The sequence below is a fragment of the Castor canadensis genome, chromosome 14, assembly GCF_047511655.1.
Source record: "Castor canadensis chromosome 14, mCasCan1.hap1v2, whole genome shotgun sequence".
Classification (NCBI taxonomy): domain Eukaryota; kingdom Metazoa; phylum Chordata; class Mammalia; order Rodentia; family Castoridae; genus Castor; species Castor canadensis.
Genome location: NC_133399.1, coordinates 50056694 through 50082564, shown reverse-complemented (window position 1 = coordinate 50082564; position 25871 = coordinate 50056694). Strand labels below are relative to the sequence as shown.

Here is a 25871-nt window from a genome sequence, read left to right as displayed (position 1 = left end):
ATCCTCCCTTCAGACGAAAGCACCGCCCACTGGCCCACCCCAATCATGCTCTGCCTTGACACCCTCATCCTCCTGCAACCGGCTCCCTTGGATCTGAAGACCTCACCCTTACACAGCTCTTCCAGGCCTTGCTTTGTCCTGCTCCTACCCACTGAGGTTCGACCCCGCCCAGCCCTCTCCCTCTCCCTTCCCCTGCCCAGGCCTCTCAGCAAGGCCTTACACTGCATCGCTTTCCATCTGTGCCTACTCCAGCCCCGTTTTTTTTTTTTGTTTGTTTGTTTGTTTGTTTGCTGTACTGGGGTTTGAACTCAGGGACTACACTGGCCCTTTTTATTTGTTAGGTTTTTTCGAGATAGAGGCTCGTGGAACTATTTGCTCTGGCTGGCTTCGAACCGCAATTCTCCTGATCTCTGCCTCCTGAGTAGCTAGGATTACAGACATGACCCACCGGTGCCCAGCTCAGTCCTGCTCTATTTACAAGGTTCTTCATAGGCCCCACCTGGCCCTTGGTCCCTCTCCAAGGTCCTGCCCCTATCCCCACTTCAAGGTGACGCCCCCTAGAGGCCCTGTCTCCTTCCTCGCCTTGCCTTCTGCCTTAGTCCCGCCCCTGAGGTCCCGTCCTGCCCCCTGTTCCCTAGGCTAGGCCCCGCCTTCTTCCTGGCCCCGCCTTCCTCCGGACCCCTCTCTCGGAGGCCCCGGCTCCGCCCCCACCCAGATCTGTCTCAGCAAGGCCTTTCTAGACTCCTGCCTTGGCCTCCCTCCTCCAGGCAAGGCCTCTCCTGGCCCCGCCCCCGAGATGGCCTGTTTTCACTTGGTCGGCCCCGAGCAGCCTTCTGTGCACTGGTCCAGGGAGGCCCCGGGGCTGTGATAGGTGTATCGGAACCCTGCATCACTGCTGCTGGTGAAACTCGGATTTCTGGTTAATGAAACATCTGGTTAGTGAGAATGGGGTTGGCGTTAGCAATCATGGTAATTTTGGATGGGGGTCTTCCGGCCATCTGAGAGTCTCCTCCAGACCCGCCCCTCCCACTTCCCATAGCCTGAGCCTCACTTTTCTTCATCTAGTGAACGGCACTGACTGACTCTCAGGGTCCCAGGAGTACTGGAGCTGGCCCTGAGCTAGGCCCTGCTCCACCAGACCCTGGAGGCACAGATGATTCATATACCAGCATTCACTGCCCTGGGGAGGTTTGGGGTTGAGCAAGCAAGAAAGACGGGGAGAGACTAGAGAGAGGGGATCAGAGGCGGGATGGGGGACATCCTGAACAGAAGGGGTTTCCCGAGGTGGCACAGGACCCAGTCTGGACCATCTGGGAAGTGTGAAGTGAGACCAGAAGGGTGAGCAAGCACTGACCAGACCAGTGGAAAAGTATCCTGACCAGGGAACAGCCTGGGCTGGTGCTCGGAAAGGAAGGAGCTACTAGCCTGGTAGTGTGTGTGTGTGTGTGGGCTGGGGGGGCTGTCTTTGGGAAGCTGCTAGGGCTGCCATTTATGGGTGGCTCATATAATCTCATAGGGTGACATCAGGCCCCCCGAGACAAAACCAGACTCAGATTCCTGGCCTGATAGTGAGGAAGGCTCCTGGCTCTTCAGAAGGTTTGGTATCTGCCTCCACTCCCACATCGCGGCTCACCCCTCTAGGGGTGGCTAAGCCTAGCTGGATCCTGCCCCAGCAGCTCCAAGGCCAGGTCTCTTAGAGCAGCTAGACCCTTGTATACATTGCTCTGGTATATATATCTAACCCTGGGCACCATTTGGTCAGTCAACAAACATGGATGCTTGACCCCGAGGCAAGCGGGACAGGAGTGGCCCTCCTGAGGAGACCAGAGGAGGCAGGCGAGACCTTCCTGGTGAGAGGCAGAGGGGCTGGCCATGGCATGGGAGCAGTGACTGGAGGCCAGTAGGTGAATGGCTGTAGTGGGGGAGGTAAGGCTTGGGTGTGTCAGTCTGTGTCCACAGACTGGGGAGTCTGTGGATGGGTTTGTGGCCCCCTGGGTCTGAGGGTATCCTGGGGAGGCCACACAGCCAATGGCTTTGCCTCCAGAGCCCAGGGACGGACAGGACACTACATATGGATATGGGACATTTTATTTATTTTTTTGCCAGTGTTGGAGATGGAACCCAGGGCCTTGCACATGCTTGGCAAGTGGTCTACCACTAAGCCACACCCCTAGCTCTTGTTTTATTTTGAGACAAAGTCTCACTATTCAGGCTGGCTTAAAATTCACCATCCTGCCTCAGCCTCCCCAGTTCTGGGATGACAAGTGTGCACCACCATGCTGGGCTTGGGAGGTGACACTTTAGAGAGGGTATACCCTGAACTCCTTGAGGGCAGAGCATCAGGTAACACCCAGCAAGACTAAGGCCACAAGTATGATCTTGACTGTGGGTCCCTCTCCCCCAACAGCGCCACCAACATGGACACTCTTACCCACAGAAAAGATGTGGAAGACGACAAGAACACAGGTAGTGCCATCCTATTTCACAGGCTGGGGGAGGGAGTGGTGGGAGGCTGGGGCACCACCCCCAACCTGAACCATTGTCCTTGAATGGGGCTGTGGTTGGGTTACGAACCCTATTACTGAATGGTTAGGTTCAGGATCTGAAATAGGACTGCCCAGGTTGGGCATGTGGAGCCCATCACCAGGCCTCAGTTTGCCCTGTCTGTAAAACGAATGACACTAATGGCTCTCCCATTGCCTGTTCTCTGAGTTGAGGTGGCTCAGAGGAAGGAGGAGGGGCTGGTCTTGGAACCCACTAAGCACAATGCAGGGACTAGGTTGGGCCCCCAGCAGTACCTTCACCCCCTCTCGTTTGTTTATGAGCTCCCTGACATCTCCCACAGTGAGCCGGTCATCCCCAGCTCTTGGGTCCCTTGAGGACCCATTCGTCCTCTGGGGCGTTGTTGGGCACTTGTCTCCAGCAGTGCCTAACTCCTCTCACTGCAGCATTCTCCTGGGAGGTGAGTGCCAACAACCACACCTTCCACACGAAGTTCAAGGAGAAGGGCTTCCTGTGCTGGCGGAGGAAGAAGTTCAAGGAGAAGGGCTTCCTGTGCTGGCGGAGGAAGAAGTACAAGGTGGGCAGCCTCGCCACTTCCCTGCCAAAGTAGTTCCCTGGACCCCACCCTCCCCTCTCCCAACAGGGCCTCTGTGCCCCCTCCCCACGATGGTGCCAGAAGCCATCCTGGGAAGGGAGTTTATTTTTCATGCTCCCTCAGTTCTGCCTATTCCTGGTGTTTGCTTGACATTTAAATTGTAACCACGAGGACAGGAATGTTCTCACCAAGCCACTGGTCTCCTTTGCTTCACCTGCTGTGCATTTAAGTAAGTTGATGCACAACCCTGACAGTGCAGCTGTCCCTCAGAGTCCTCTCCCAAGCCCCCTGAGTGTTTCATTTTGGAAAACACTGGCATCACAGCTCAATGACTCTTTGCACTCAGTAGAAGCTCAATTAATGCTGATTCAAGGCTTTGCATCCAGCAGGCACTCACTCTTTGCTGGCCTGAGGCTTTACATTTATTAGATACTTGATACTATCTGGAGACCTTGCATTCAGCAGGTGCTCTTTAAATGCTGACTCAGTGGACACTTCATTAATGCTGGCTGTGGCCTCTCTGGAGGTTCTGGGATGGGGCAGGCTGGCCACAGGGTCCCCTGGGCCTGGGCAGCACCCCATGCCATGGCTCTTGTTCCAGAACAATGCCATCTGCACAGCCAAGTACAACTTCTTCTCCTTCCTGCCATTGAACCTCTATGAGCAATTTCACCGCGTGTCCAACCTCTACTTCCTTCTCATCACTATCCTCCAGGTGGGGCAGGGTTCAGAGCCACCTCCTCTGGGAAGCCCTCTCCGGAGCAGCTCGGCTGCTTCACTCTGCAGACTGAGCGATGCCAGTGTGATGAGCAGATTAAAGTCTGACTTCTCCCGTGCCCATCGTTTGATTGTCCCTGGCACACAGGAGGTGCTCAGTACATGCTGAATGATGAAGATGGCAGGGCTGGAGGTCGGGAGGAGGCAGTCCCTCCCACGGTGGGACTATCTTGGCCACACAACCCCCTTGACCCTGCTCATCTCATCACTCAGTTTTGGGGTTGGGGATCCTGATAGGTTCTCAGGACCTGCTGGGTCATTTCCTGGCACCTGCATGGCCAGTGTGGGGCAGATGGCCAGCTGGGACCCTACTCTTGGCTATGGCACTGTCTCCAGAGCACCCTACCTGCCTAGCCTCTTGTTTCTGCTCTGGGTAAACTGACCCTCTGCTTCTGTTCATGGAGCTGTTAAACATGGATTGAGCACCTCTTGTGTGCAGGTCCTCGACTGGGCACCAGGTGCAGGGACAAGCAGTGGCCATGACCTTGGTCTATGGGAGATTCAGGGACCAGTGGAGGTCTGAAAAGAGACTGTAGTCTGGAGTGGCTACTTGGAGGGGGTGATGATGGAGCTCAGACTTAAAGAATGACCAGAGAAACAGTGTTACTAAGGGAAGAGAAGGGAGACGGGCAGGGGCGGGGGGCTGGGGGTGATCATGTATTGCAGGAGAGCATGAGGTGACTATCCATGCAGGCCATCCCTGAGATCTCCACGCTACCCTGGTTCACCCTCCTCGCCCCACTGCTCTGCCTAATCACCATCCGGGCCACTCGAGACCTGGTGGACGATATTGTAAGTGGGGTCAGGATGGCACTGGCCTCAGGGTGGGAAGTTGGGTGGGAGCCCTGATCCCAGCATGGGGGGGTACAGGATGGGCTCCATGAGCCTTAAGGTGGCTACGAGCCCAAGAATATCAGCCATAGCATTTGTGGTGTACTCTGTCATCCTTGTCCTGTAGCCAAGGGCCCTCAGGCCCTGTTAGCCTCATGGTTTTGGTGACCAGAGATCTTGGCAACCACTCTGGGGTTGGGTTAGGCCTTCTTTCTCCTACCCCCAGCAGTTGGATAGACTGTGGGGTGGCTCTGGCTGACGAGGACACACCATTATGAGCAGGAGTGACTGGTCTACAACAGTGTGGAGAGGGGACAGGACTACCTCTCTAACCCCATCCTATTGGCCCAGGGGCGGCACAGGAGTGACCAGGCCATCAACAACAGGTCCTGCCAGATCCTGAGGGGGAAGAGGTGAGGCTGGGGTGGGCATGGAGGGACAGACCTGGACAAAGAAGCTGGAGTACAGAGCAGGGGGCACAGTGAGCAGGATGCTCACAGAATGGCCAGCACTTTCCATGCTCCTAGATACCCTGTTTGAGTCTGACCAGGACCTAGGCCTGTATTTATGAGACATCTGCTGTGTACTAGGCCTGGAGTCAGCCAAGGGATAGGGACAAAGAGGCCATGGATTCTTGAGGAGCACACAGTTCATACAAAGGAGACTGAAAAGGACTTGAATAGATGATCCTGATGTCACTGGACAGAGATACGGACTCTATGCAGAGAGGCAGAGGTCAGGAAAGGCTTCCTGAGGGAAGCAGCCACTGAACTGGTCTTGCAGGAGGGATCAACAGGAGCAAAGGCAGGGAGGTGGGAACTCTGGCCCCCTGCCCTCTGCTCGCCCAGCATGGGCTTGGGCTATGGGAAAGCAGCCAGGGCCTTCTTGTATCTCCCTTCTGCAGCTTCACGTGGAAGAAATGGAAGAATCTGTGTGTGGGAGACATGGTGTGTCTCAGAAAGGACAGCATTGTACCGGTGAGTCATTGTCACCCCTGTGGAGCGCCCCTGGGAAAGGCTTCCCACCCTGTCTTCCATCCCCCTATAATCTTGTGTCCTCCCTGCCCCATTACAGGCCGGCCGACCTGTTCTTGCTGGCCAGCACAGAGCCCAGCAGCTTGTGCTATGTGGAGACTGCTGACATAGATGGGTAAGAAGCCATGACATCCCTGGGGTCTGGGAGAAACCTGAGGCTACCAAAAGAGGGCTGGAGTAGCCTTCTCAGGTCTCCAGTCACTCACCCCATGAATATTTATGTGGGAAAGACCTACGAGGCATGGAGCAAGCTTTTCCAACCTGCTTATTTCCAGAGTAAGATAAAGCAGAGGAGGGGACCTGCATCCCAGGCACCAGAGTATCTGCAGGCCCTACTGCATGCTGGGCAAGAAGGCCTAGGCCCTGACCTGGCCCTTTGCAAACATGCGGTGCATCGTGGGCAAGGCCCTTTCCCTCTCTGGGCCTCAGCCTTACACTTGACTGCTGGTTCCCAGTAGGTGCTCAGCATAATGTTCAAGGGTCTCTGGGAGGAGGCGTGCCTCCGTGCCCCATGGCATCATTCATCAACACCTTTTCACCACCTCCTGCACCTTCCTGCCTCTTCTTCTAACCAGGGAGACCAACTTGAAGTTCAGACAGGCTCTGACAGTCACCCACCATGAACTGACCAGTCCAAGGAAGATGGCGCACTTCCAGGGTGAGTGGGAGGTGTAAGTAAATCCCATGTGTCCATCTAGGCCTCTGTTTGGCAGGCTTGATGATGCTCCTAGGGTAAACAATGGTGGTGGGTGTCAGGTGGGGTCCAGCACCCACCTAGTGCAGCCAATTTTCACTAAGTTGTTCTCTATAATGTGTATTTGCCAGCCTTTTGGGTCTAGGTTGCTACTAACAGATTGGTTTGTCCCAGGAATATTTCATGTTGCCTCCATCAGTGCTAAAGCTGGGATATTTTTATGTCTTGCTATGACTGCAAATGTGTGACAGCATTTCACTAGGTGTTGCATTTTATTTTTAAAACATGAGAACTACATTGATTTTGGTGGGACTGGGGTTTGAATTCAGGGTTTCGTGCTTGCAAAGCAGGTGCTCCACTGCTTGAGTCAGTCCACTTTGCCCTAGTTATTTTGAAGAGGAGTCTCTTGAACTTTTTTTGCCCAGCCTGGCCTCAAACCACAATCCTCTTAATCTCTGCCACCCAGATAGGATTACAGGTATGAGACAATAGCACCTGGCCATTTTTGGTTGTTTTGTGAAAGAGGCAACCCATATGCTGGGGATGACGGTCCAAATAAAGAAAAGGTCCACAGGAAAAGGATGCCATCCCCACCCCACACAACTGCAGTTTCTTATTTTCCACCTGAAAACATTTCACTTGCATGGTGTGGATACAGTTACCTTTTGCTAACTGATACAGCTTTGTTTTTTTCCTAACTTATTGCAAAGGCAAGTTAACAGTTTTTTATTTTCCTGTATTATTGCAAATGCAAGTCAGTCTCAGAGGTTCAGGCACAGAATCTATCTCTCAAACCAGCCAAGCCCGGGTTTCTCCTGTCCATGAAATCAGGGATAAGGGCTAGGCATGGTGGTGCACACTTATAATCCTAGCATTTAGGAGGAAGATCACAAATTTGAGCTCAGTGTAGGCTACATAGCAAGACCTGAATAAAAAAGAAAAAGAAATTTGAATAAAGGCCAGCTCCGGCAGAAGGTGGCTATACTCATCCTCTCCTTTGACTGTCCTGACTTTCTAGAATGCTGCCAATGCTTTGCCACTTGATCCCATGTGGAAGATAGGCTCAAAAAAAGAGGCAGTGACCCCCAATGCAGCACTTTCCCCCCACATCCCAGAGATCCCAGATACTCTGTCCAGAGGCTTTCTCTAGGCTGTGGTTTGTCATCTGCCACCTCAGGGCATGGCTCCATTTTTCAGATAAGGAGACTGAGGTTTCAGAGAGGTGCTGCCTCTGTCTCCACCCTAGACATTTCCAATTCCTTCCTTCAGGACAGCCAAGCTCTTAGTCCCTAAGATAGAATGACCTCCTCAGCCCTCTACATTGTGAGGTCCCAGCCCACACCCCATAGTTATTTTAATGCTCACCAACTTTGCACTGAGCCTGTATTTGCAACTGAGCCCATTTTCTCAAAGAAGAGTGAGACCATCAGCCACCTGCTGCAAGTGACAGTGAGTGGCATGATGGTGGATGGGCCTAGCATGCAGTAGGTGCTAGGTGAGGCTCTTTTGAGGATCATCTCTTATCACCTTCCCTCCTCATGCATTACAGAGTACATATTGTGTGCCAGGTGCCAGGCCAGGCTCTGGGATTACTGTGTGATTGAAAGTAGGCTCACAGATGATAATGATGAGTCACATGAATAAACATGCATAAATGTCTAGCAGTATCCTAGGATCCAAGCACAAGGGAGAAGACTGGGCAGGGCTGCTTTGTCTCGAGGATCAGGTTGTGTGTGCAAAGGGCCTGAGGCCATAAAGCCTGTTTTGGAGTGTTCTAGGGAGGAAAATGGTAGAGTGGGGTGACAGTGGGGGAAGTTTGGGGCATTACAGGTCCTATAAGGGTGAAGGGCTGGCAGGGAGCCACAGGAGGACGATTTGCACCCAGTCACACCATGGTTGCTGATGGCCACAGGCACAGTAATATGTGAGGAGCCCAACAGCCAAATGCACCACTTTGTGGGGAGCCTGGAGTGGAACAGCAGAAAATATTCCCTGGGCATTGGTAACCTGCTCTTGCGTGGCTGCAGGATCCACAACGTGGATACCTGCTACGGCCTCGTCATCTACACTGGTAAGGTCACACAGAGGCCCGAGAATGCCCCATATGGGTGGGGTGGGGTGAGGCAACAACCCTGAAGTCATTGACGAGAACTGGCAAAGCCAGGCATGACTGCTGTAGACCTGCTGAGAAATGTGGGCTCTCGTGGTTTGGCTTTTCTGGGCACTAAATTATGTAAAAATGGACATGTTCAGACAAAGCCTTGTTTTGGATGAGCAAATGGGTGATCTCTCTGGGGCCTAGACCTTTAGCCTTCTCTCTACTGGGGTCCCATCCCCAGAAGATAGAAAGTTAGGTGGATGGGTGAATGAATGGATGGGTGAGTGGATGAATGAATGGATGGGTGAATGGATGGATGGGTGGGTGGATGGGTGAATGAATGGATGGGTGGGTGGATGGATGGGTGGATTGGTGAGTGGATGGATGGGTGAGTGGATGGTGGATGGATAGATGGATGAATGGATGGATGGATGGATAAATGGGTGGGTGGATGGGTGGGTGGATAGATGGGTGGATGCAGTTCCTACAGGTGCTGACACAAAGATCATGAAGAACTGTGGCAAGATCCATTTGAGGAGGACCAAGCTTGACCTCCTCATGAACAAACTGGTGGTCTTGGTGAGCTTCCAACCAGATTCCTTGCACAGAGGACATTGAGGAGGAGTAGGGAAAGGCGCCCATCTTATTGAGAGATATTCTAGCCTTTGTGTTCTGGGCCTCAGTTTCCTTCTTTCTCAGCAAAGTGTACAAGCTGAGCTGGGCCAGAGAATCTTTGTTAATACAATTTTGTAAATGTTTTAGTCCGAGGGTGTAGCTCACTGATGGATCACTTGCCTAGCATATTTTTAGAAAATAAATTTTGAGTCAGGCATCAGTGGCTCATGCCTGTAATCCCAGCTTCATAAGAGATCAAGAAGATTGTCGTTCAGGCAAATAGTTTGAGAGCCCCTAACTCAAAAATACATATATGCAAAAAGGGTTGGTGGAGTGGCTCAAGTGGTAGAGCTCCTGCCTAGCAAGTGTGAGGCCCTGAGTTCAAATTCCAGTATAGCCAAATAAATAGACAGATTAGGCAGCTAGCTAGCTAGCTAATAATAATTGCTAGATAGATAGTGATACTGGTTTCCAAACCTATATGAAATACTAAAATTCTTACACCCCCCCCATCCAAACCAGGTAATCCGTAAGTCTGTATACTCATCTTCATGAGTTTTATATATTACCATAATAAAAAATAAACCACAAAAGCCCGGCAAAGAGTCTGGGAGCATTCCTTCCCTGACCCCCTTCCTGCCCCATCCCGGTCCACCTCACTCTGGGGACCTCCTATCTCCAACCTTGTCCTTTTGCATGGGCGCGTCCCTGTCAGTGAATCCCTGGGGTTCTCAGGGCACCCCGGCCCTTCCACACCTTCCATCTCCCATCTGCCTTGTAGATCTTCCTGTCCCTGGTGGTCATATCCTTGGCCTTGACCCTGGGCTTCAGTTTCATGATCAAAGACTTCAAATTGAAGCATTATTATGTGTCTGCCATGCACACGAAGACTGTGGTCATGGAGTCCTTCTTCATCTTCTGGAGCTTCCTCATCCTTCTCAGTGCCGTGGTACCCATGACCCTGTTCATCATGTGAGTCCTGCACCCCACTAGGGTGTGTTCTTTCCTCAGATGGGGCAAAGGGAGGCCCCCGAGGCAGTGGACAGGGACAGGCAGAGGCGTAACAGCCATGTTTTGCAGAGCTGAATTCCTCTACCTGGGGAACAGTCTTTTTGTCAACTGGGACAATGCAGATGTTCTTCAAGCCTCAGACCACACCTGCCAAGGCCCGAAGCACCAGCCTCAGTGACCAGCTGGGCCAGGTGCAGTACATCTTCTCAGACAAGATGGGCACGCTCACACAGAACATGATGACCTTCAACAAGTGTTGTATCAACGGCCACATCTACGGTGGGGACCCCCTGCCCACCCCTTCACCATTTCCCTCTGCCCCAAGAGAGCAGTGCCCAAGGGTCTTCAAATGCCCCAACACCTGAGTCAGGGGCTGGGTGCCCTAGGCTCAGGGGCACAGTGGTCACCACACCCCACCCTTTTCCCCAAAATTGCTATCACAGGTCATGATCACATTGCTGTAGGCCTAGCATGTGACCCCTGAGAACTTGAGCTTGGAGCAGGGCTGTGGGACCCCAAGTTTGAGCTCCCAGTGAGCCAAATCCTAAAGCTGTCTTTCCCCAGGTCCAGATGACAAGGATGGGACCCACCATCATGTGAGCACCTCTGTCCTTGCGCCACTAGAAGATGGGGGATGGGCAGGGACCCACCCAGGGACAGCCTGTCCTGTCCCCCCACCACCCTCAGGAGAAGCCCTACATGTGGAATGAATTTGCAGATGGGAAACTCCTTTACTACAACAAGCAGCTTTTGCACCTCGTGCAGCACAGGCAGGACAGGGTGGTGCAAGAGTTCTGGCGACTTCTTGCCATCTGCCACACAGTCATGGTCCAGGAGAAAGACAGTGAGTGCGTGGCCCACCAGGCTCTGCCGCTCCTCCTTGGAGAGGGCTCCCAAGATGGCTCCCTAGCCCCAGGGTTGCCTGACCCTGCCTAACCCAGTCTCCCAGGTACAACGTGAAGGGTGCTCAGCCATATCCCAGGCCCCCCACTTGAAGGCTATCCAGGCCTGGAGCTACAAGATAGCTCAGTATTGGTATTGCGGGGGGACAGTGTGTGGCTGTCAGGGATGAGGAAGTCCAGGCCTGGGATTCGAGCCCCGAGAATCTGGTGTGAAGTGGGGACGTTGTGTAGATAGGGGCTCGTGGGTATAGTAGTTGAACAGGCTCCGAGAATCATTATTCCACAAGTATTCATGAGCACCTATGTTCCTGTCTCCTCCCCTCCACCGTGATGCATGACCCCAGAAGAGCCCGTATAAAGCAAGCTCTGGGAGGAGAAGGGACAGAAGGGTGTGAATGTCACTGCCGTTCCCTCACCAGACCAGCTGTCGTACCAGGCGGCTTCCCCAGATGAGGAGGCTGTAGTCACCGCAGCCAGGAACTTGGGCTACGTGTTCAGGTTACGCACCCAGGACACCATCACCGTGGTGGAGCTGGGGGAGGAATCTACCAGGTCCTGGCCATGATGGACTTCAACAGCGCTCGCAAGCGGATGTCTGTGCTGGGTGAGTTCCGATCCTAGCTAGGGGCGGGTGGGAGGGAAGCAAGTGAGAGCAGCCTGGTCTCTCTCTCTCTTCCCACAGTTCGAAATCTGGAAGGCTCCATCTGCCTCTACACCAAGGGTGCGGACACAGTCATCTTGGAGCGCTTGCGTGAGAGGGGTGAAACGGAGGTGACCACAGAGGAAGCCTTGGTTGTAAGTCCCAGCTGGGGATAGGTGCACACACGCGCGCATATGTGTTTGTGCGTGTGTGTGTGTGTGTGCGTGTGTGTGTGTGTGTGTGTGTGTGTGTGTGTGTGTGTGTGTGTGTAAGCAGGGACAGAGGACAGAGGGAGGAGGAAAAAGAGAGAGTAGGTAGAGGAACGGCCGCAGCCCCTTGAGGCAGCTATGTACAGTTGGGCAGGTTGTGCAGTGCACACAGCATTTTCTCCCTCCCACCTCCCACCCATCTACAGAGGCTGGGAGGGGACTGAACTCCAAATCATACCTACCCACACAGGATGTGCTTCCCTAATTCACACAAAGACATGAAATCTGTAGATAGATTGGGCTTTGGCTCCTAGAACTCAACCGGGCCTGGGTTCTAGGACACAATAAGCTTTCCCTGCTCAGTCCTTCCTCTCCATGGGTGAGGCCAAGGCTCCTCAGCTCATCATTTGAGGTTTTCTCTTCCTGTTTTCAGCTGGCCTCCCTCCCTCAGTCTTTCCCAGGATCCCAATTTCTAACTTGTTATCCGCCTCCCTGTGTTCAGGTGACACCTTGAGGCCTTGGTACATTTGATCCTTCTGATGCTTTTGTCACAAGCTTTTAGTCCTCCAGGCCCAGCCACCAGGCCTCCCCCTTCAGGGTGCCTTTTCTGCTCCAACCCCCTTATATGGAGCCCTTGCCAACCCCTAGACTTTTTCCCTCTGGCACAGTCCTGACCCTACAGGTTTATAGCTGCTGTGTCCAGCCAGGGGCTCCCCCAGAGCCTTTCTGGGGGAACCTAGGGTGCCCTGCTCTGCTAGGAGGAATGGGACTCAGGTATCTGGTCTCTCAGAATAAAGATCTAGAGCCCAGGAGCTCATCAAGATGGATCTATGGAGCAGGTGGGTGAACTGAGGCTGCAGGAAGATGTCTGGAGCCCTGCTGTGCCACTTGAGCCTGACCTCTCATGCCGTCTCGCCCCCAGCAACACCTGGGGTCACCCTCTGGAGCTCAAGGCTTGGGGCAGGTGTGAAATGAGGTAAAGTCCTCTTTCTGGGGACCTCCAGGGCCCTGGTCATCTTCAGGTGTGAGTGTACTCTGGGACTGCCTGAGGGTGCCTGAGACACAGAGCCCTGAAGGACCCCTGGGTGTTCCCTAAGGCTGCGGGAGTGGCGCCGGGCTGGAGAAGTCCTGACTGGGGAGTGGTCCAGGAGGGCTACACAGAGGGAAGTCTGAGTCTGCTGTGATAAGTGAGGTGCAGGACAGGTTGTCTGTGGGAACGTGCTTTGTACAAAGACCTGGTGTCAAGAGGGAGACAGAGCAGGTGTGGGGTTGGGCGGTGACAGCTTCAGCCTCCACAGGCCTTTGCAGAGCAGACCTTGCGAACACTGCCTGGCCTACAAAGAGGTGGCTGAGGACGCCTATGAGGAGTGGGAGTCCCAACATCACGAGGCCTGTCTCCTGCTACAGAATCGGGCACAGGCCCTGCAACAGGTGTACAACAAGATGGAGCAAAACCTTGAGGTAGGCAGATGCATGGGGGACTGATGAGTGAAACCCGGGGTCCCACATTAGGGAGCTCCATCCCCACTGGGGCTTCTCTCTGAGTCCCACCTCTCCCCTAGCTACTGGGAGCCACAGCCATTGAGGACAAACTCCAGGATGGTGTTCCAGATACTATCAAGAGACTCAAGAAAGCAAACATGAAGGTATGGGTGCTCACAGGGGACAAGCAAGGTGGGTGTCTGATCTCTGTCTGCCCCCCACACAGATCCTGTAACTATCTGAAGTTCAGCCATGTGCCTGTCTCATTTCTTTGGGTCAAGCATTGCCTTCCACGTTGTCCCTGGGAAAGGGAGAGACAGAAGTAATAACACCTGGGTGACAGTCAGGGTGCCTCCCATGGCCAGTGCGTGGTGAGCTTTGTCCTCACAATAGTACTACAAGGTGGGGGCCCTTGCTACTACCCACATGGGCAGTGGGCATAGCAGGGCTCAGAGTGCTCAAGGCACCTGCCCGGAGGTTTCCAGCCATATAAGAACAATGTCCCACTTTTGGATTCCCCAGGATTCTGCTTCTCAGAGAATGTGGCACATGCCTACAGCATTAGGAACTGCATTAGCACTTTTGTGGGCCCCTTCCACACCCCGTCACACCCCCACCCCATAACACTCACACTCACAAATGTTAAGAATGTATTCTAGCCAGGCTCACACCTGTAATCCTAGCTACTCAGGAAGCAGAGATCAGGAGGATTGAAGTTTGAAGCCAGTCCAGGCAAACAGTTTGTTAGAGACCCTATCTCAAAACTGTCCAACACAAAACAGGGCTGGTAGAGTGGCTCAAGTGGTTGAGTACCTTCCTAGCAAGCGTGAGGCCTTGAGTTCAAACCCCAGTACCACCACCAAAAAAAATGATATTCTAAGGCTGGAGGCGTGGCTCAAGTGGTTCAGCACCTGCCCAGCAAAGTGTGAAGCCCCGAGTTCAACCTCTGGTACCACCAACAAAAAAGGAGAGTGACATTCTAACAGTATGTAAAGACATTTTTTTCTTTTTCTTTTCTTTCTTTCTTCTTTTTTTTTTGCAGTACTGAGGTTTGAATTCAGGGCCTCATGATTGCTAGCCAGGCGCTCTACTACTTAAGTCACTCCTCCAGCCATAAAGACAAATTGAGGCAGAATTACATTTGCCTTTTTCCCCTTTCAGATTTTAAAAGAAATTAGGACATTTTGGGGGGTTCTTAAAAGCTTTCTAGGCCCTAGACAAGTCATGCCTGATAGTCCAGGACTCAAACTCACCTCTCTGGGGGTAGTGTAGCCTTTACCAGGCCAACAGCCAGCCCCTTTGCTCAAAGGGGCAGCCAAGGTCTCAGAACTGGCCCTCATTGGTCGGCCTCGGTGATGAGCCCTGCTCTGAAAAAATCACCACGGCTAGAAGATGGGGTGCACTACTGCCACTGGCTGAACTGGGAGGAGGGTCTAGGGGGCAGGGTGGGCGTGGCGACCAGGCAGAGCAGGGGAGACCCTGAGCTGGGCTGATTTGCAGAGACTGCAGTGAACATTGGCTTTGCCTGCCAGCTACTGACAGAGAACATGTTCATTCTGGAGGAGAAGGAGATCAAGTAAGCAGGTAGCCCAGGAGGAGGGGGCAAGGACCCGAGGGCCCATGGCCCAGACAGGGCTCTCCTGGGCACCTGAAGTGTGTCCTCAGATCTGCCTGGCAGGCAGCCTGACTGCCCCTTCACCAGAGGGGGAAACCAAGGCATGTGGGGCGATGGGAGAGATGGGCAGCCCAGGCTGACCCCCGCTTTCCTGCAGCCACATCTTGGATACATACTGGGAGAGCAACAACAACCTGCAGGCCCTGGAGAACAAGCTGAGGTTTCTGCCATGGGTCAACATGGCCATGGTCATTGACGGAGACTTCCTGGTCAGTGGTAGCTGGAGGTGGCCAGTGGGGTCCCTGGTGTGGAGGAGGGGACCTGGGAGGAGCATCAGGCTGGCGGTGGGGCCTCAAGGTGCCTGGGGTAAGAAGGGGGCTGCTGTGAGTTCAAATGGAAACCCCAAGAGATTGGACCCAGAGGAACTGCAGTGAGGGGGAGACAGGTCAAATCCAACCAGGGAGTTCCATAGGAGGCCCAGCTGAGGACAATCGACTGGGGTCGGGGGGACAGACCAAATGACGTGGACCCTCCTTCTCACCATGCAGGACCAGCTGCAACTGTCTTTGCACAAGGAGCCCCTGGCCCTGACCCAATACATGGTGGTAGATGGGGTTTGTCAGGAGCCAGGCCAGATGAGGAAAGACTTCCACCCAGCCAGGCAAATCTCCCAGATGTGGCAGAATTTAAGGGCCCCACTGGTCCCAGCACAGTCCAGGACCTCAAAGAAACACAAGAACCCAGAGGTGCAGCGGGAGCAGGCCTTCGTGGACCTGGCCTGCAGGTGCCAGGCAGTCATCTGCTGCCGGGTGATGCCCAAGCAGAAGGCCTTGGTTGTGTCACTAGTCAAGAAATACCAGCAAGTGGTGACCCTGGCCATTGGGGATGGGGCCAATGACATCAATATGATCAAGAGTGGGTGGCTGTGGGGAGCAGGGGCGGGGGGCATGGGACTCCTCTGACAGTCAACCAAATGGCTGACACCGCCCCCCTCATGTACCCTGCAGCTGCAGACATCGGTGTGGGGCTGTCAGGTCAGGAGGGCATGCAGGCAGTGCAGAATAGTGACTACATGTTGGCCCAGTTCTGTTTCCTACAGCGGCTGCTGCTGGTTCATGGACGCTGGTCCTACATGCGGGTCTGCAAGTTCTTGCGCTTCTTCTTTTACAAGACAGTGGCCTGCATCATGGGCCAGATCTGGTTCTCCTTCTACAGTGGCTTCACTGCCCAGGTATGTGGTGGGTGGAAAGAGCCACCTAAGTTGCCTGCCTGCTCCGGGCAGCTGTGGGTACAAACCTTGGAGTCCAACTGGGTGTGGTGGTACATGCTTGTAATCCCAGAATTTGGGATTGAATCTCAAAAAATATGTATATTTTTAAAAGTCTGGGTCTCCCTCCCACTGGAGGTCACAAAACCTTGTATAAGGTTGCATTCACAGAAGTATAGTCCAGATAAAGGGGGATATGGTTCCTGTTCCCTTCTCTGCTAAACATTTTCAGGGATATTTGGCAAATTAGAGCTCTGAAGCAAGGGAAGATGCCCCAGATGTGCCCCCCGGGGGGGAGAGGTGAGATTGTGGGAGCTTGGTCCCCAGCTTCTGGACTATTAATGGTGACAAAGACTAGATGTGCTCTTTGGTACCTTAGAGGAGCCATAGGGCAGTGATTATCCCTGCATGTAAGAAAACTGTGGAAATAAATTTTGTGAGAGGTGATGGCTCCTGTTGCTGATATGTAGCCATTTGAGAGGGAGCTCTACCTAAGCTCCCTCTTCACAGAGGTACATACTGCTTTGTTGTTTTTTTTTGGGGTGGGGGAGAGGTCTTTTTTTTTTGTCTTTTCTTTTTTGGTGCTGGGATCGAACGCAGGGCCTCACGCATGCTAGGCTAGCGCTGTGCCACCGAGCTACATCCCAGCCCTTTTTTTTTTTTTTTTTTGTAGGATTGGAGTTTGAACTCAGGGCTTCCCACTTGCAAAGAATGCATTCTGCTGCTTGAGTCATACCTCCAGTCCATTTGGGTTTGATTATTTTGAAGACAAGGTCTTGAGAACTGTTTGCGGGGCTGGCCTCAAACTGGGATGCTCCCAATAGCATCAGCCTCCCAAATAGCATAGACCACCACATCTGGCTTTTTTGTTGTTGTTGTTTTTGGTTTTACTAAGGTTTGAACTCAGGGTCTCTTGCTTGCTGGGCATGGGCTGTACAACTTGAGCCACGCCCCCAGCCTTCAATTCGCTTTTTGAGTCAGTCACTGCCAGTATACGGTAGGAAACACCAGACATAACATGTATCCATTTTGTGCCCTGCATTGGTTTATCAGACCTAGCTTTCCTGTGGATACTTTGGGGAGTTTACATACAGGACCTGTGACCTGTCTTTCTTCTTGCTTCCAAATTTGGATGCCTTTTATTTATTTTCCTTGCCTATTTGTTCTGCTAGGATTTCCAGTTCCATGTTGAACAGCAACAATGAAAGGGAAAACTTGAATTTTCCCACAGCATTTGCTTGATTCTTCTGCAGGGAGGGTGCCTCTTTCCCCCCATTTACATGTTCAACTATAATTTCATATCAGGGGCTGGCGGAGGGGCTCAAGTGGTAGAGTGGCCTGCCTAGCAAGCGAGAGGCCCTGAGTTCAAACCCCAGAACTGTCAAAAAAAAAAAAAAAAAAAGAAGAAGAGAAGGGCCCAAGATTAAGACTACAAATTTGCTGTTCACTGGTGGCTCACACCTGTAATCCTAGCTACTCAGGAGGCAGAGATCAGGAGGATCATGGTTCAAAGCCAGCCCAGACAAATAGTTCCACGAGACCCTATTTCAAAAAAAAAAAAAAATCACAAAAGTAGGGCTAGTGGAGTGGCTCAAGGTGAAGGCCCTGAATTCAAATCCCAGTACCACAAAAAAACTACAAATTTATCCAAATTAATGTTGGTTCTTGGACATTTTATTTGTTTTATATTTCTGTGGCCCAAATTGTCTTAGAATTATCCTTTTGTCCTGCACCTTCTGCTCTCTGGACATATCTTTCACTCTGGCACCATGGAGGCACTGGGCTGGATTTGCACTTTTCTTCCCCAGCCCTGGGACCAGCCATCCCGAAGGGAGCCCTGGTTCCTTTCATTAGAGAATTGATGTTAGACACCAAGAACTGAGTGTGTGGTGTGCTCAGTGCTCTGGGATGCTGTTACCCTGTCAGAGGACATCAACCTATCATCTATATTTATCTGTAGATGTGTATTTCACCTATCTGTCATTTGTATCATGTGTTTATCATCTCCATCTGTTGTCTGTATTTATCTGTACCATCTACATCTGCCATCTATAAATCCATCTGCAGCGATTATCTATTTCTCATCTCTGTGTACCATCTATATCTATTATATTTACCTAACTTATCTATAAATCATCTCCAGCTATCAACCATCCATCATTTATCCATCTACCTATACTATCAACCTGTTTTATCAGTTAATCTATCATATCAGTCATCTTTGCATATCATCTATATCAGTCATATCTGTCATCTGTGTAACCTACCATCTTTCATTTATCTATTTTCTAGCATCTATACATATCTCTATTATTATCTATTCATTTATATTTATTATCTATCTACCTATCTTATCCATCATATTTTTTCTAGATTTCATGGTTCTGTTTCATATATGTGTATGAAATGTATCAACCATATTCAATTGGCATTTTTTTAATTACTGTGTTGAGTAGGAGTACATTGTGGCATTTATAAAAGTTCTTACAATATATAAAATACATCACACTTGAATTCACCCCCCTCCAGTTGGCATATTTTAATGTCTTTTTTTATACAATATACTCTCCTGGTTGATCTTTGTCTATATTGAGAATTCTTTTTTTATTATTATTATTGTGCTGGGGGTACATGTGACATTTACATAAGTTCTCACAGTATATCATAGTTACATTCACCCCCTCCACCATTCTCCTTTATCCCCGCTCCCCCTTGTCTATCATATTTATCATGTATCATCTATATATCAGTCATCTATCCTGTCTGTGTATCTTGGCTATCAATCCTCTATCATCTGTCTAGATAAACTATCACTTATCCATCTATATCATCTATCATCTCTACCTATCTATTCACCTATATGTATCTGTCATCTGTTGTATTAGTCTTATCTATCAATCACCTTTTAGATATTTGATCTGTCATCTAGATAATCTAACATCTATCTTATCTATTTATCAATCATCTATCTTTTTAAAAAAATTAATTAAAACTGAGGTTAATTTATTTAATTAGTTCAAACTGAGCTTTGAATTTATAGCCTCCTGCTTGGTAGGCAAGCACTTTGTCACTTGAATTGTGCCCCCAGCCCTTTTTCAGATAAGGTCTTATGTTTTTGCCTCGGCTAGCCTCAGACCAAGATCCTATGGCGTCCTGCATAGCTGGAACCTCAGACACACAGCTCCATGCCCAGCTTGTTAGTTGAGATGGGGGTCTCACTAACTTTTTACTTGGTTGGCCTTCAGCCTTAATCCTTCCAATCTCCACTTCCTGAGTAGTTGGAATTAAAGGTGTGAGGCACCCGGCCTGACTTCAGCTCTTTATTTTTTCTATCTGTACCTCTATTTTATCTATCATATATTTATGATGTTTCTTGGTTGTTTTTTTTTTTTTTGAGATAGGGTCTCAAAACTATTTGCCCGGCTGTCTTCGAACCTTGATCCTCTTGATCTCTGCCTCCCAAGTAGCTAGGATTGCAGGTGTGAGCCACAGATGCCTGGCTTCATCTGTATTTATATCTGTCTCTATCTGTCTTATCTATTTTTCATCTGTATTTATCTACCTATATCTAGCTCTGTCTGTTATATATGTCTATGTCCATCCACTGCCTTTCTGACTGCACGTGTTAGAACCTGCAAGTGCACTCACCCCGACCCCATCCCCTAGCACATAGCCCCACTCAGCCCTTACCTCCCCTGTTCTTCTCCCCATCCTAGAATGCACGTGAAGTGATTTCAGGTTGAAATACACATCCATTTTTAGCTGGACTGGGTTGCCATGTCGGGAGGAGCTCTCCCAGCTCTTCACCCATCAGGGGTTCCCCTTAAGTCTAAGCTAGTGCGACTCTGGCATGATCGGGAAGCACATTCTCTTGAGGCATTTCCCACCTGCAACTCTTAATGGAGCCATCAGGTACAACTTGCTGTTTGGAGGTGTGCTTTCGAAGAGCTGACTGCAAGTCTCCCTACTTTTTATCTCCCAGCTCTCATCAAGCCCCCTTAACGAAACCCTGGACTTAAGCCCAGCTTTGATTGTACGGTAATTGCCTTGTTCACCTGGGTCCTTCCCCAAGTGTCTTTGCCCAGGCTCAGCTCCTGGGTGAAGATGCATTTGGGCCCCTGGCCTTCAGGCCTCTGAAGGCCATCTTTGTCTCCTTTTCTGCTCTGTGCACAGCCCCTGTATGAAGGCTGGTTCCTGGCCCTCTTCAACCTGATGTATACCATCCTCCCGGTCCTCTACATTGGGCTCTTTGAGCAGGTGAGCAGAGACCTGTCTGGCCTACTCCTCCCTGGGTGGTCCAGATGGGGTGCAGCCTGGCACCCCTCTCTGTAGCACCCCACTAAAGGTTATCTGCTCCCCACGGAGCTGTCTCATGGGAGGTGGGGGCTGTTGGAGGGGCCTCTTGTGAGCTCCTCCTCTGTGGGAGCCCTGCATCCTGAGACCCAGGCCCTCTGTCGTCCACCTAAATGGCCTGGAGTGGGGAAGGGGGTCTCCTAGAACATTGCAGAACAGTGGGGATGGGGAGGAAGCAAATTTTATATTTCTTTCATGTAACCCAGAGCCTTGAGCTTGCTTGAGCACATGCTATCCACTCAGCTACATCTCAGCCCTTAAGTTGCTTTTGATTTTTGTTTTGTTTTTTGACAGTACTGGAGATGGAACCTAGTGACTTAGCCTTGCTAGGCAAGCACTCTACCACTGAGCCACCTCCCCAGCCCTTTAGTTTTGTTTTAAGATAGGATCTCATTATGCAGCCCCAGCTGTCCTTGAACTTGTGATCCTCCTGCCTCAGTCTCCCTCCTGATTGCTGGAATTGTAGGCATGTACCACCTCGCCCAGCATCCTTACATTTTAAAAAGTATAGTGAAGTACAAACACAGTCGTTCCTTAGGATTCTTTAGGTCTTAGTCTCAGGACCTCTGTGGACACCAAGACCCACAGATGTTCAAGTCCATTATAGCAAATGGTGTAGTATTTACACAGGACCTGTGCACATCTTCTGGTCTTTATACGATCTAAAACCTGGTACAATGGAAATGCTGTATACAGTGGTCACACTGTATTGCTTAGGGAACAGTGATAAGGAAAAAAATCTATGCTCACATTCAGGACAAAAATTGTTTTTTTCAAAATCTTTTCTGCCTACAATTGGTTGGCTCTGATCACACAGGGACCTCGGATACCCAGGGCCGATTACAATGTGAAAGTCTCCGTCTACGCTCTTACAAGTGCACAGTTCAATAGTGTGCCAAGTGTGGTTGTGCAACCGAGCTCCAGAACTCTCTACATCTGCTTTTTCTTTTTTTTTTTTTTTTTTTTGCGGTGTGGGATTTAAACTCAGGGCCTACACCTTGAGCCACTCCTTCTGTCCTGTTTTGTGTTGGGTTTTTATCAGATAGGGTCTGGAGAACTATTTGCCCTGGCTGGCTTTGAACCGTGATCCTCCTGATCTCTGCCTCCTGAGTGGCTAGGATTACAGGCGTGAGCCACCAGTGCCAGAGCATCCATTTTGTTTTAACCCAGTTGAACTCACATTGCCACATGTGGTGAGTGGCCAGACGGCACCCACTGCCCTATCTCAAGAGCCTTTTCCCCTGCCCAGGATGTGAGTGCCGAGCAGAGCCTGGAGATGCCAGAGCTGTACATGGCGGGCCAAAAAGATGAGCTCTTCAACTACTGGGTTTTCTTGCAAGCCATTGCCCATGGCATATCACTTCTCTGGTCAACTTCTTTATGACATTGTAGATCAGCCAAGACACAGCAGGGCCCGCCAGCCTTAGTGACTACCAGTCCTTCACAGTTGTTGTGGCCCTATCAGGCTTGCTGTCTGTTATCATGGAGGTAGGTGGGGCCATGGTCCAGCCCCCACCCCCAGGGGCCATCTGACCTCTTCTTGAGGTGAAGGGGGGCCCACAATGTACCCTGACCCAGCCCCGTAGCCCTGGCTAACCCCTCTCTTCCTCTCCAGGTTGTCCTGGTCATCAAATACTGGACTGTCCTGTGCACGGTGGCTGTTCTGCTCAGCCTTGGCTCCTATGCAGTCACGACATGTCTCACCCAGAGCTTAGGGCTCTACAGGATCTCCCCACCAACGTTCCCATTTCTCTGTGAGCCCTGTGAGGGGGGCATGATGGATGCCTCTGACCTGGGAGCATGGTGGCCCCAGGCACAAAATGCAGCCTGAGGATAGCCACACAGGTGGCAGGTGGATTTCAACATTTGCCTGGCAAATGGTCCCAAGGAAGGGGCTGAGGTCTGGGAGGTAGTCTAGGGCATCCATGGGGATGAAGAGAGGGGAAGGAAGCCAGATCTCTGCCATACCCTTCACCTTGTCCCCAGATGCTGACTACAACGTGCTTATGCAACCCTCCAGCCTACTGGTGATCCTGCTGAATGTGTCCGTGAACACGCTGCCTGTCCTGGCTTTTCCTGTCATCCACCGTCTCCTCAGGCAGCTGTACCCCAAGGTGAGGCAGGACTGGGGTCCCCTTGCACCTTCCTGGGACCCCTTCAGCCCCTCCTGGCCCTCCCATACTGAACCCTGGAGACTCTTTGTGCTCTCATGGATCCAGACTCCTCAAGAGGGGACATAACACCACATCCTCGCACAGAGGGTCAACCTGCATTCACACACTGATGCCATCAGATACTACCTTGAGGTATCCAGAGTTGAGGTGGAGGTAACAGAAACAACATTGAAATGATTTAGGCAAAAGGAAAGACTTGGGAACACTTAGACACAACCCAAGCAAGGTGAAACTGGTGGCTCACATCTGTAATCCTAGCTATTCGGGAGATTGAAATTGGGAGAATCATGGTTTGAGCCAGCCCTGGCAAATAGTTGTGCCTGCTTTGCAAGCACAAAGCTTTGAGTTCAAACCCCAGTCCCACCAAAAACAGAAAAAGAAAAACCACTCAAGCAGCCATGGGTGAATGAATGCGCATACACACAACATGAACGTCACTTAGCCATGAACAGGACAAGCCTCTGACACGCCCTACAGTGTGGAGGGACCTTGAGGATGATGCTATGTTCAGTGGGAGAAGCAGACACACAAGGGCCCACAAGTGTGTGACACCGCTGATAGGAAAACATCCAAAATAGGAGAATCCAGAGGCAAGAAGTGGACTTGTGGTGCTGGGGGCTCGTGCAGGGATGGGAGTTAGTGTTTTAAGGGGAACAGTTTCAGTTTGGGTTGATGAGAATGTTCTGGTAGTGAATGATGGTGATGACTGCACAGCCATGTGAATGTGCTTAATGCCACAGAAATGTGCACTTAACCATGGCTAAGAAAGTGAACATAATGTTTTTTAAATTTTAATTTTATTGTTTGAGACAGTGTATTGCCATGCAGCTCAGGGTGGTTTTGAATTCATGATCCTCCTGCCTCAGTCTCCCAAGTACTGCAATTACAGGTGTGAGCCACCATGCCCATTATGTTATCATAATAGAAACAGGGTGTACTCACTAGCTCATATAACCAAAACGTGGAAGGGCAAGTGGCAGCTGAGAAGGGCCCAAAACTGACTGGAATAGTAGAGCAGCACTTGGTCACAGACTTGTCACCTTCTGTTGTTTCTCCCTGCTCAGCTTCTGCTACCTTCTATCACATAGGACACAGTGCTAACTCTTCTGGCTTTGCCGCCAGGGGTGCCCAATGCACCTTCCCAGGGAAGGATTCTGATTAGCTGATCCAGAATGAGGTTCCAGGGTAGACTGTAGTTGGCTCACCTTGGCTCAGGAAGCACCTGGCCAACCGGGTGACCCAAAATCAATCAGCAAAGTAATGCAAACTGATGTCCCTACTGTTCCTCTGTGCTCTGCAGGAGGAGGAGGCCCCAAGTGAGGAGTCTTCACCATGGAGCACATTCCTTCTTTACACCGGAAGTCCCCTGCCCGGCGCTCCAGCTATGCCTTCTCTCACCAAGAGGGCTATGCACACCTCATCACTCAGGGCACGATCCTACGGAGGTCTCCCAAGGTCAACAGTGAGATTCTCCGTGATTTCCCAATTCCTTCTGATGAAGAAGGCACTCCTTCAAGCCTCCAGGAGTCACTCGGGCCTGCTAGAAAGACAACTTTCTTGGGGAAGAAGATTTGCCAGCCCCAGGGGAGGGAATCCTCTCAGGACAGGCAGCCCTCCTCTGCTGGGAGCTCATTGTTAACTGTGGAAAGGCAGTCCACTCTTTATCCACAAACCCAACCCACTGTCACCAAAAGGTCACCCTCCAATGTGAGCAGGCCATCTGGGTCTTCCCAGAAGACATCGTCACTCCAAGAAAGCCAGCTGTCACCTTCTGAGGACCATTCTCAGCTCTGCCAATCAGTCACTGCCTTCCCACCAGACCTTGGAGAGCCAGCCAGAGTCCTTGGAGGGGAGGTCATTTTTGTGGACAACATTTTGGAAGAGCTGGCCAAATCTCTGGCAAAAGGAACCCCCCCCCCCCCGACACAAGGAAAATTCAGAGCCACTTCCCAAGATGACCCACACATCACTGGCAGAGACCCAGCTGCCATGGAAAGGCAGCCATCACCCATGGCTGGAGCAGCTTCTGGTGCCTTTGGAGGACCAATTTGCACCCAGAGGAGCAGTCATTGCCTTCCCCTAATAAATCAGGGCCAGTCCAATCCTACACTTCTGGAGAAGTGAAGCCACCAGAATAGTCTTTCCTGGTTCTTTAAAAAAAAAAAAAAAAAAAAAAAATCAAACAAACACTGACTCCTAGTGGTCTTGTGGGGAATTGAAAGGAAAGCTATTTTCATTCAGTAGACAATGTGGGGGGAGCAAAGTCTGCCTAACATCCTTGGCTCCCCACCGCCTGCCGGCCAGCCCTTCCCAGGAAAGTGCATAAGCTCCAACTCTGCCAATCTTCCCAAACCTTCCTCCATCAGGCTGCCCTAGTTTCCTCCCCTCAGATAAGCAATGGGCAGTGACAAGTCTGCATGTTGGGGCTTGTTTGGCTCAGAGGCACCAAGATTCTGATCTTCAAAGGACAGACAGAGCAGGAAGAGACAGGGTCCCTCTTCCCTCCATCCCCTTCCTCCTTCACCAGGTGTGGGATGGAGGAACCCCATTCCTCCCCTCCTGGGCTCATCCCCAGTCGGTCAACACACAAGCCCAGGTGAGTGACTAGAAAATAATTTATTGAAGAAAAAACCAAAACAATAAACCCAGCACAGCAATGGTTAACAATGGTGATGATTTTTTTTTTTAAACCTTTTAAGCCTGTTGCCTGAGGGTGGGAGTGGAGGTGGGGAGGGCTGCTCTTCCCTTATGTTTTAGGGAACCAATGGTCTGAATAGCAAAACCAGCCCTACGTTCTAGTCTTCATTAGAAATACTAGGGACTCCCTCACCACCCTCCCACCCCACACAGATAATCCCCAAACCAACCCTCGTGAGTCTGGTGGGGGAGCCCTAGGGCCTTGATGGCTTGGCTTTGGTTGAACACTTTGGAACAAAAAGGTGAAATAGTGGGGAGCCCCTGTCCTTGCCATCTTCTGCAGACCTGCAGACTGGGGTCCTCTGTCCTGCGGGGTGCGAGACATCCCTCTTGGCCACCCCAGCTCTGCTGAATGGGCCCTGTCCTGGGAAGTGA

The 25871-nt window shown here is 51.2% G+C and overlaps 1 protein-coding gene across 1 annotated transcript; it reads left to right on the top strand.

Annotated features, from left to right (window-relative positions):
• Positions 1-1249: 1249 nt before the first annotated feature.
• On the top strand, positions 1250-25871 carry Atp8b3 (ATPase phospholipid transporting 8B3). Its single transcript, XM_074053310.1, is given in 33 exon segments — positions 1250-1338; positions 2408-2466; positions 2949-3079; positions 3699-3812; positions 4568-4666; positions 5057-5118; positions 5610-5678; positions 5780-5854; positions 6315-6397; positions 8346-8504; positions 9022-9110; positions 9928-10118; positions 10227-10272; positions 10274-10436; positions 10722-10753; positions 10845-11074; positions 11420-11601; positions 11604-11663; positions 11742-11854; positions 13207-13232; positions 13234-13339; positions 13471-13582; positions 14891-14966; positions 15163-15274; positions 15554-15920; positions 16013-16236; positions 20446-20529; positions 21875-21980; positions 21983-22113; positions 22241-22379; positions 22612-22739; positions 24100-24115; positions 25780-25871. Coding segments are annotated over 33 exon segments (3765 nt in total).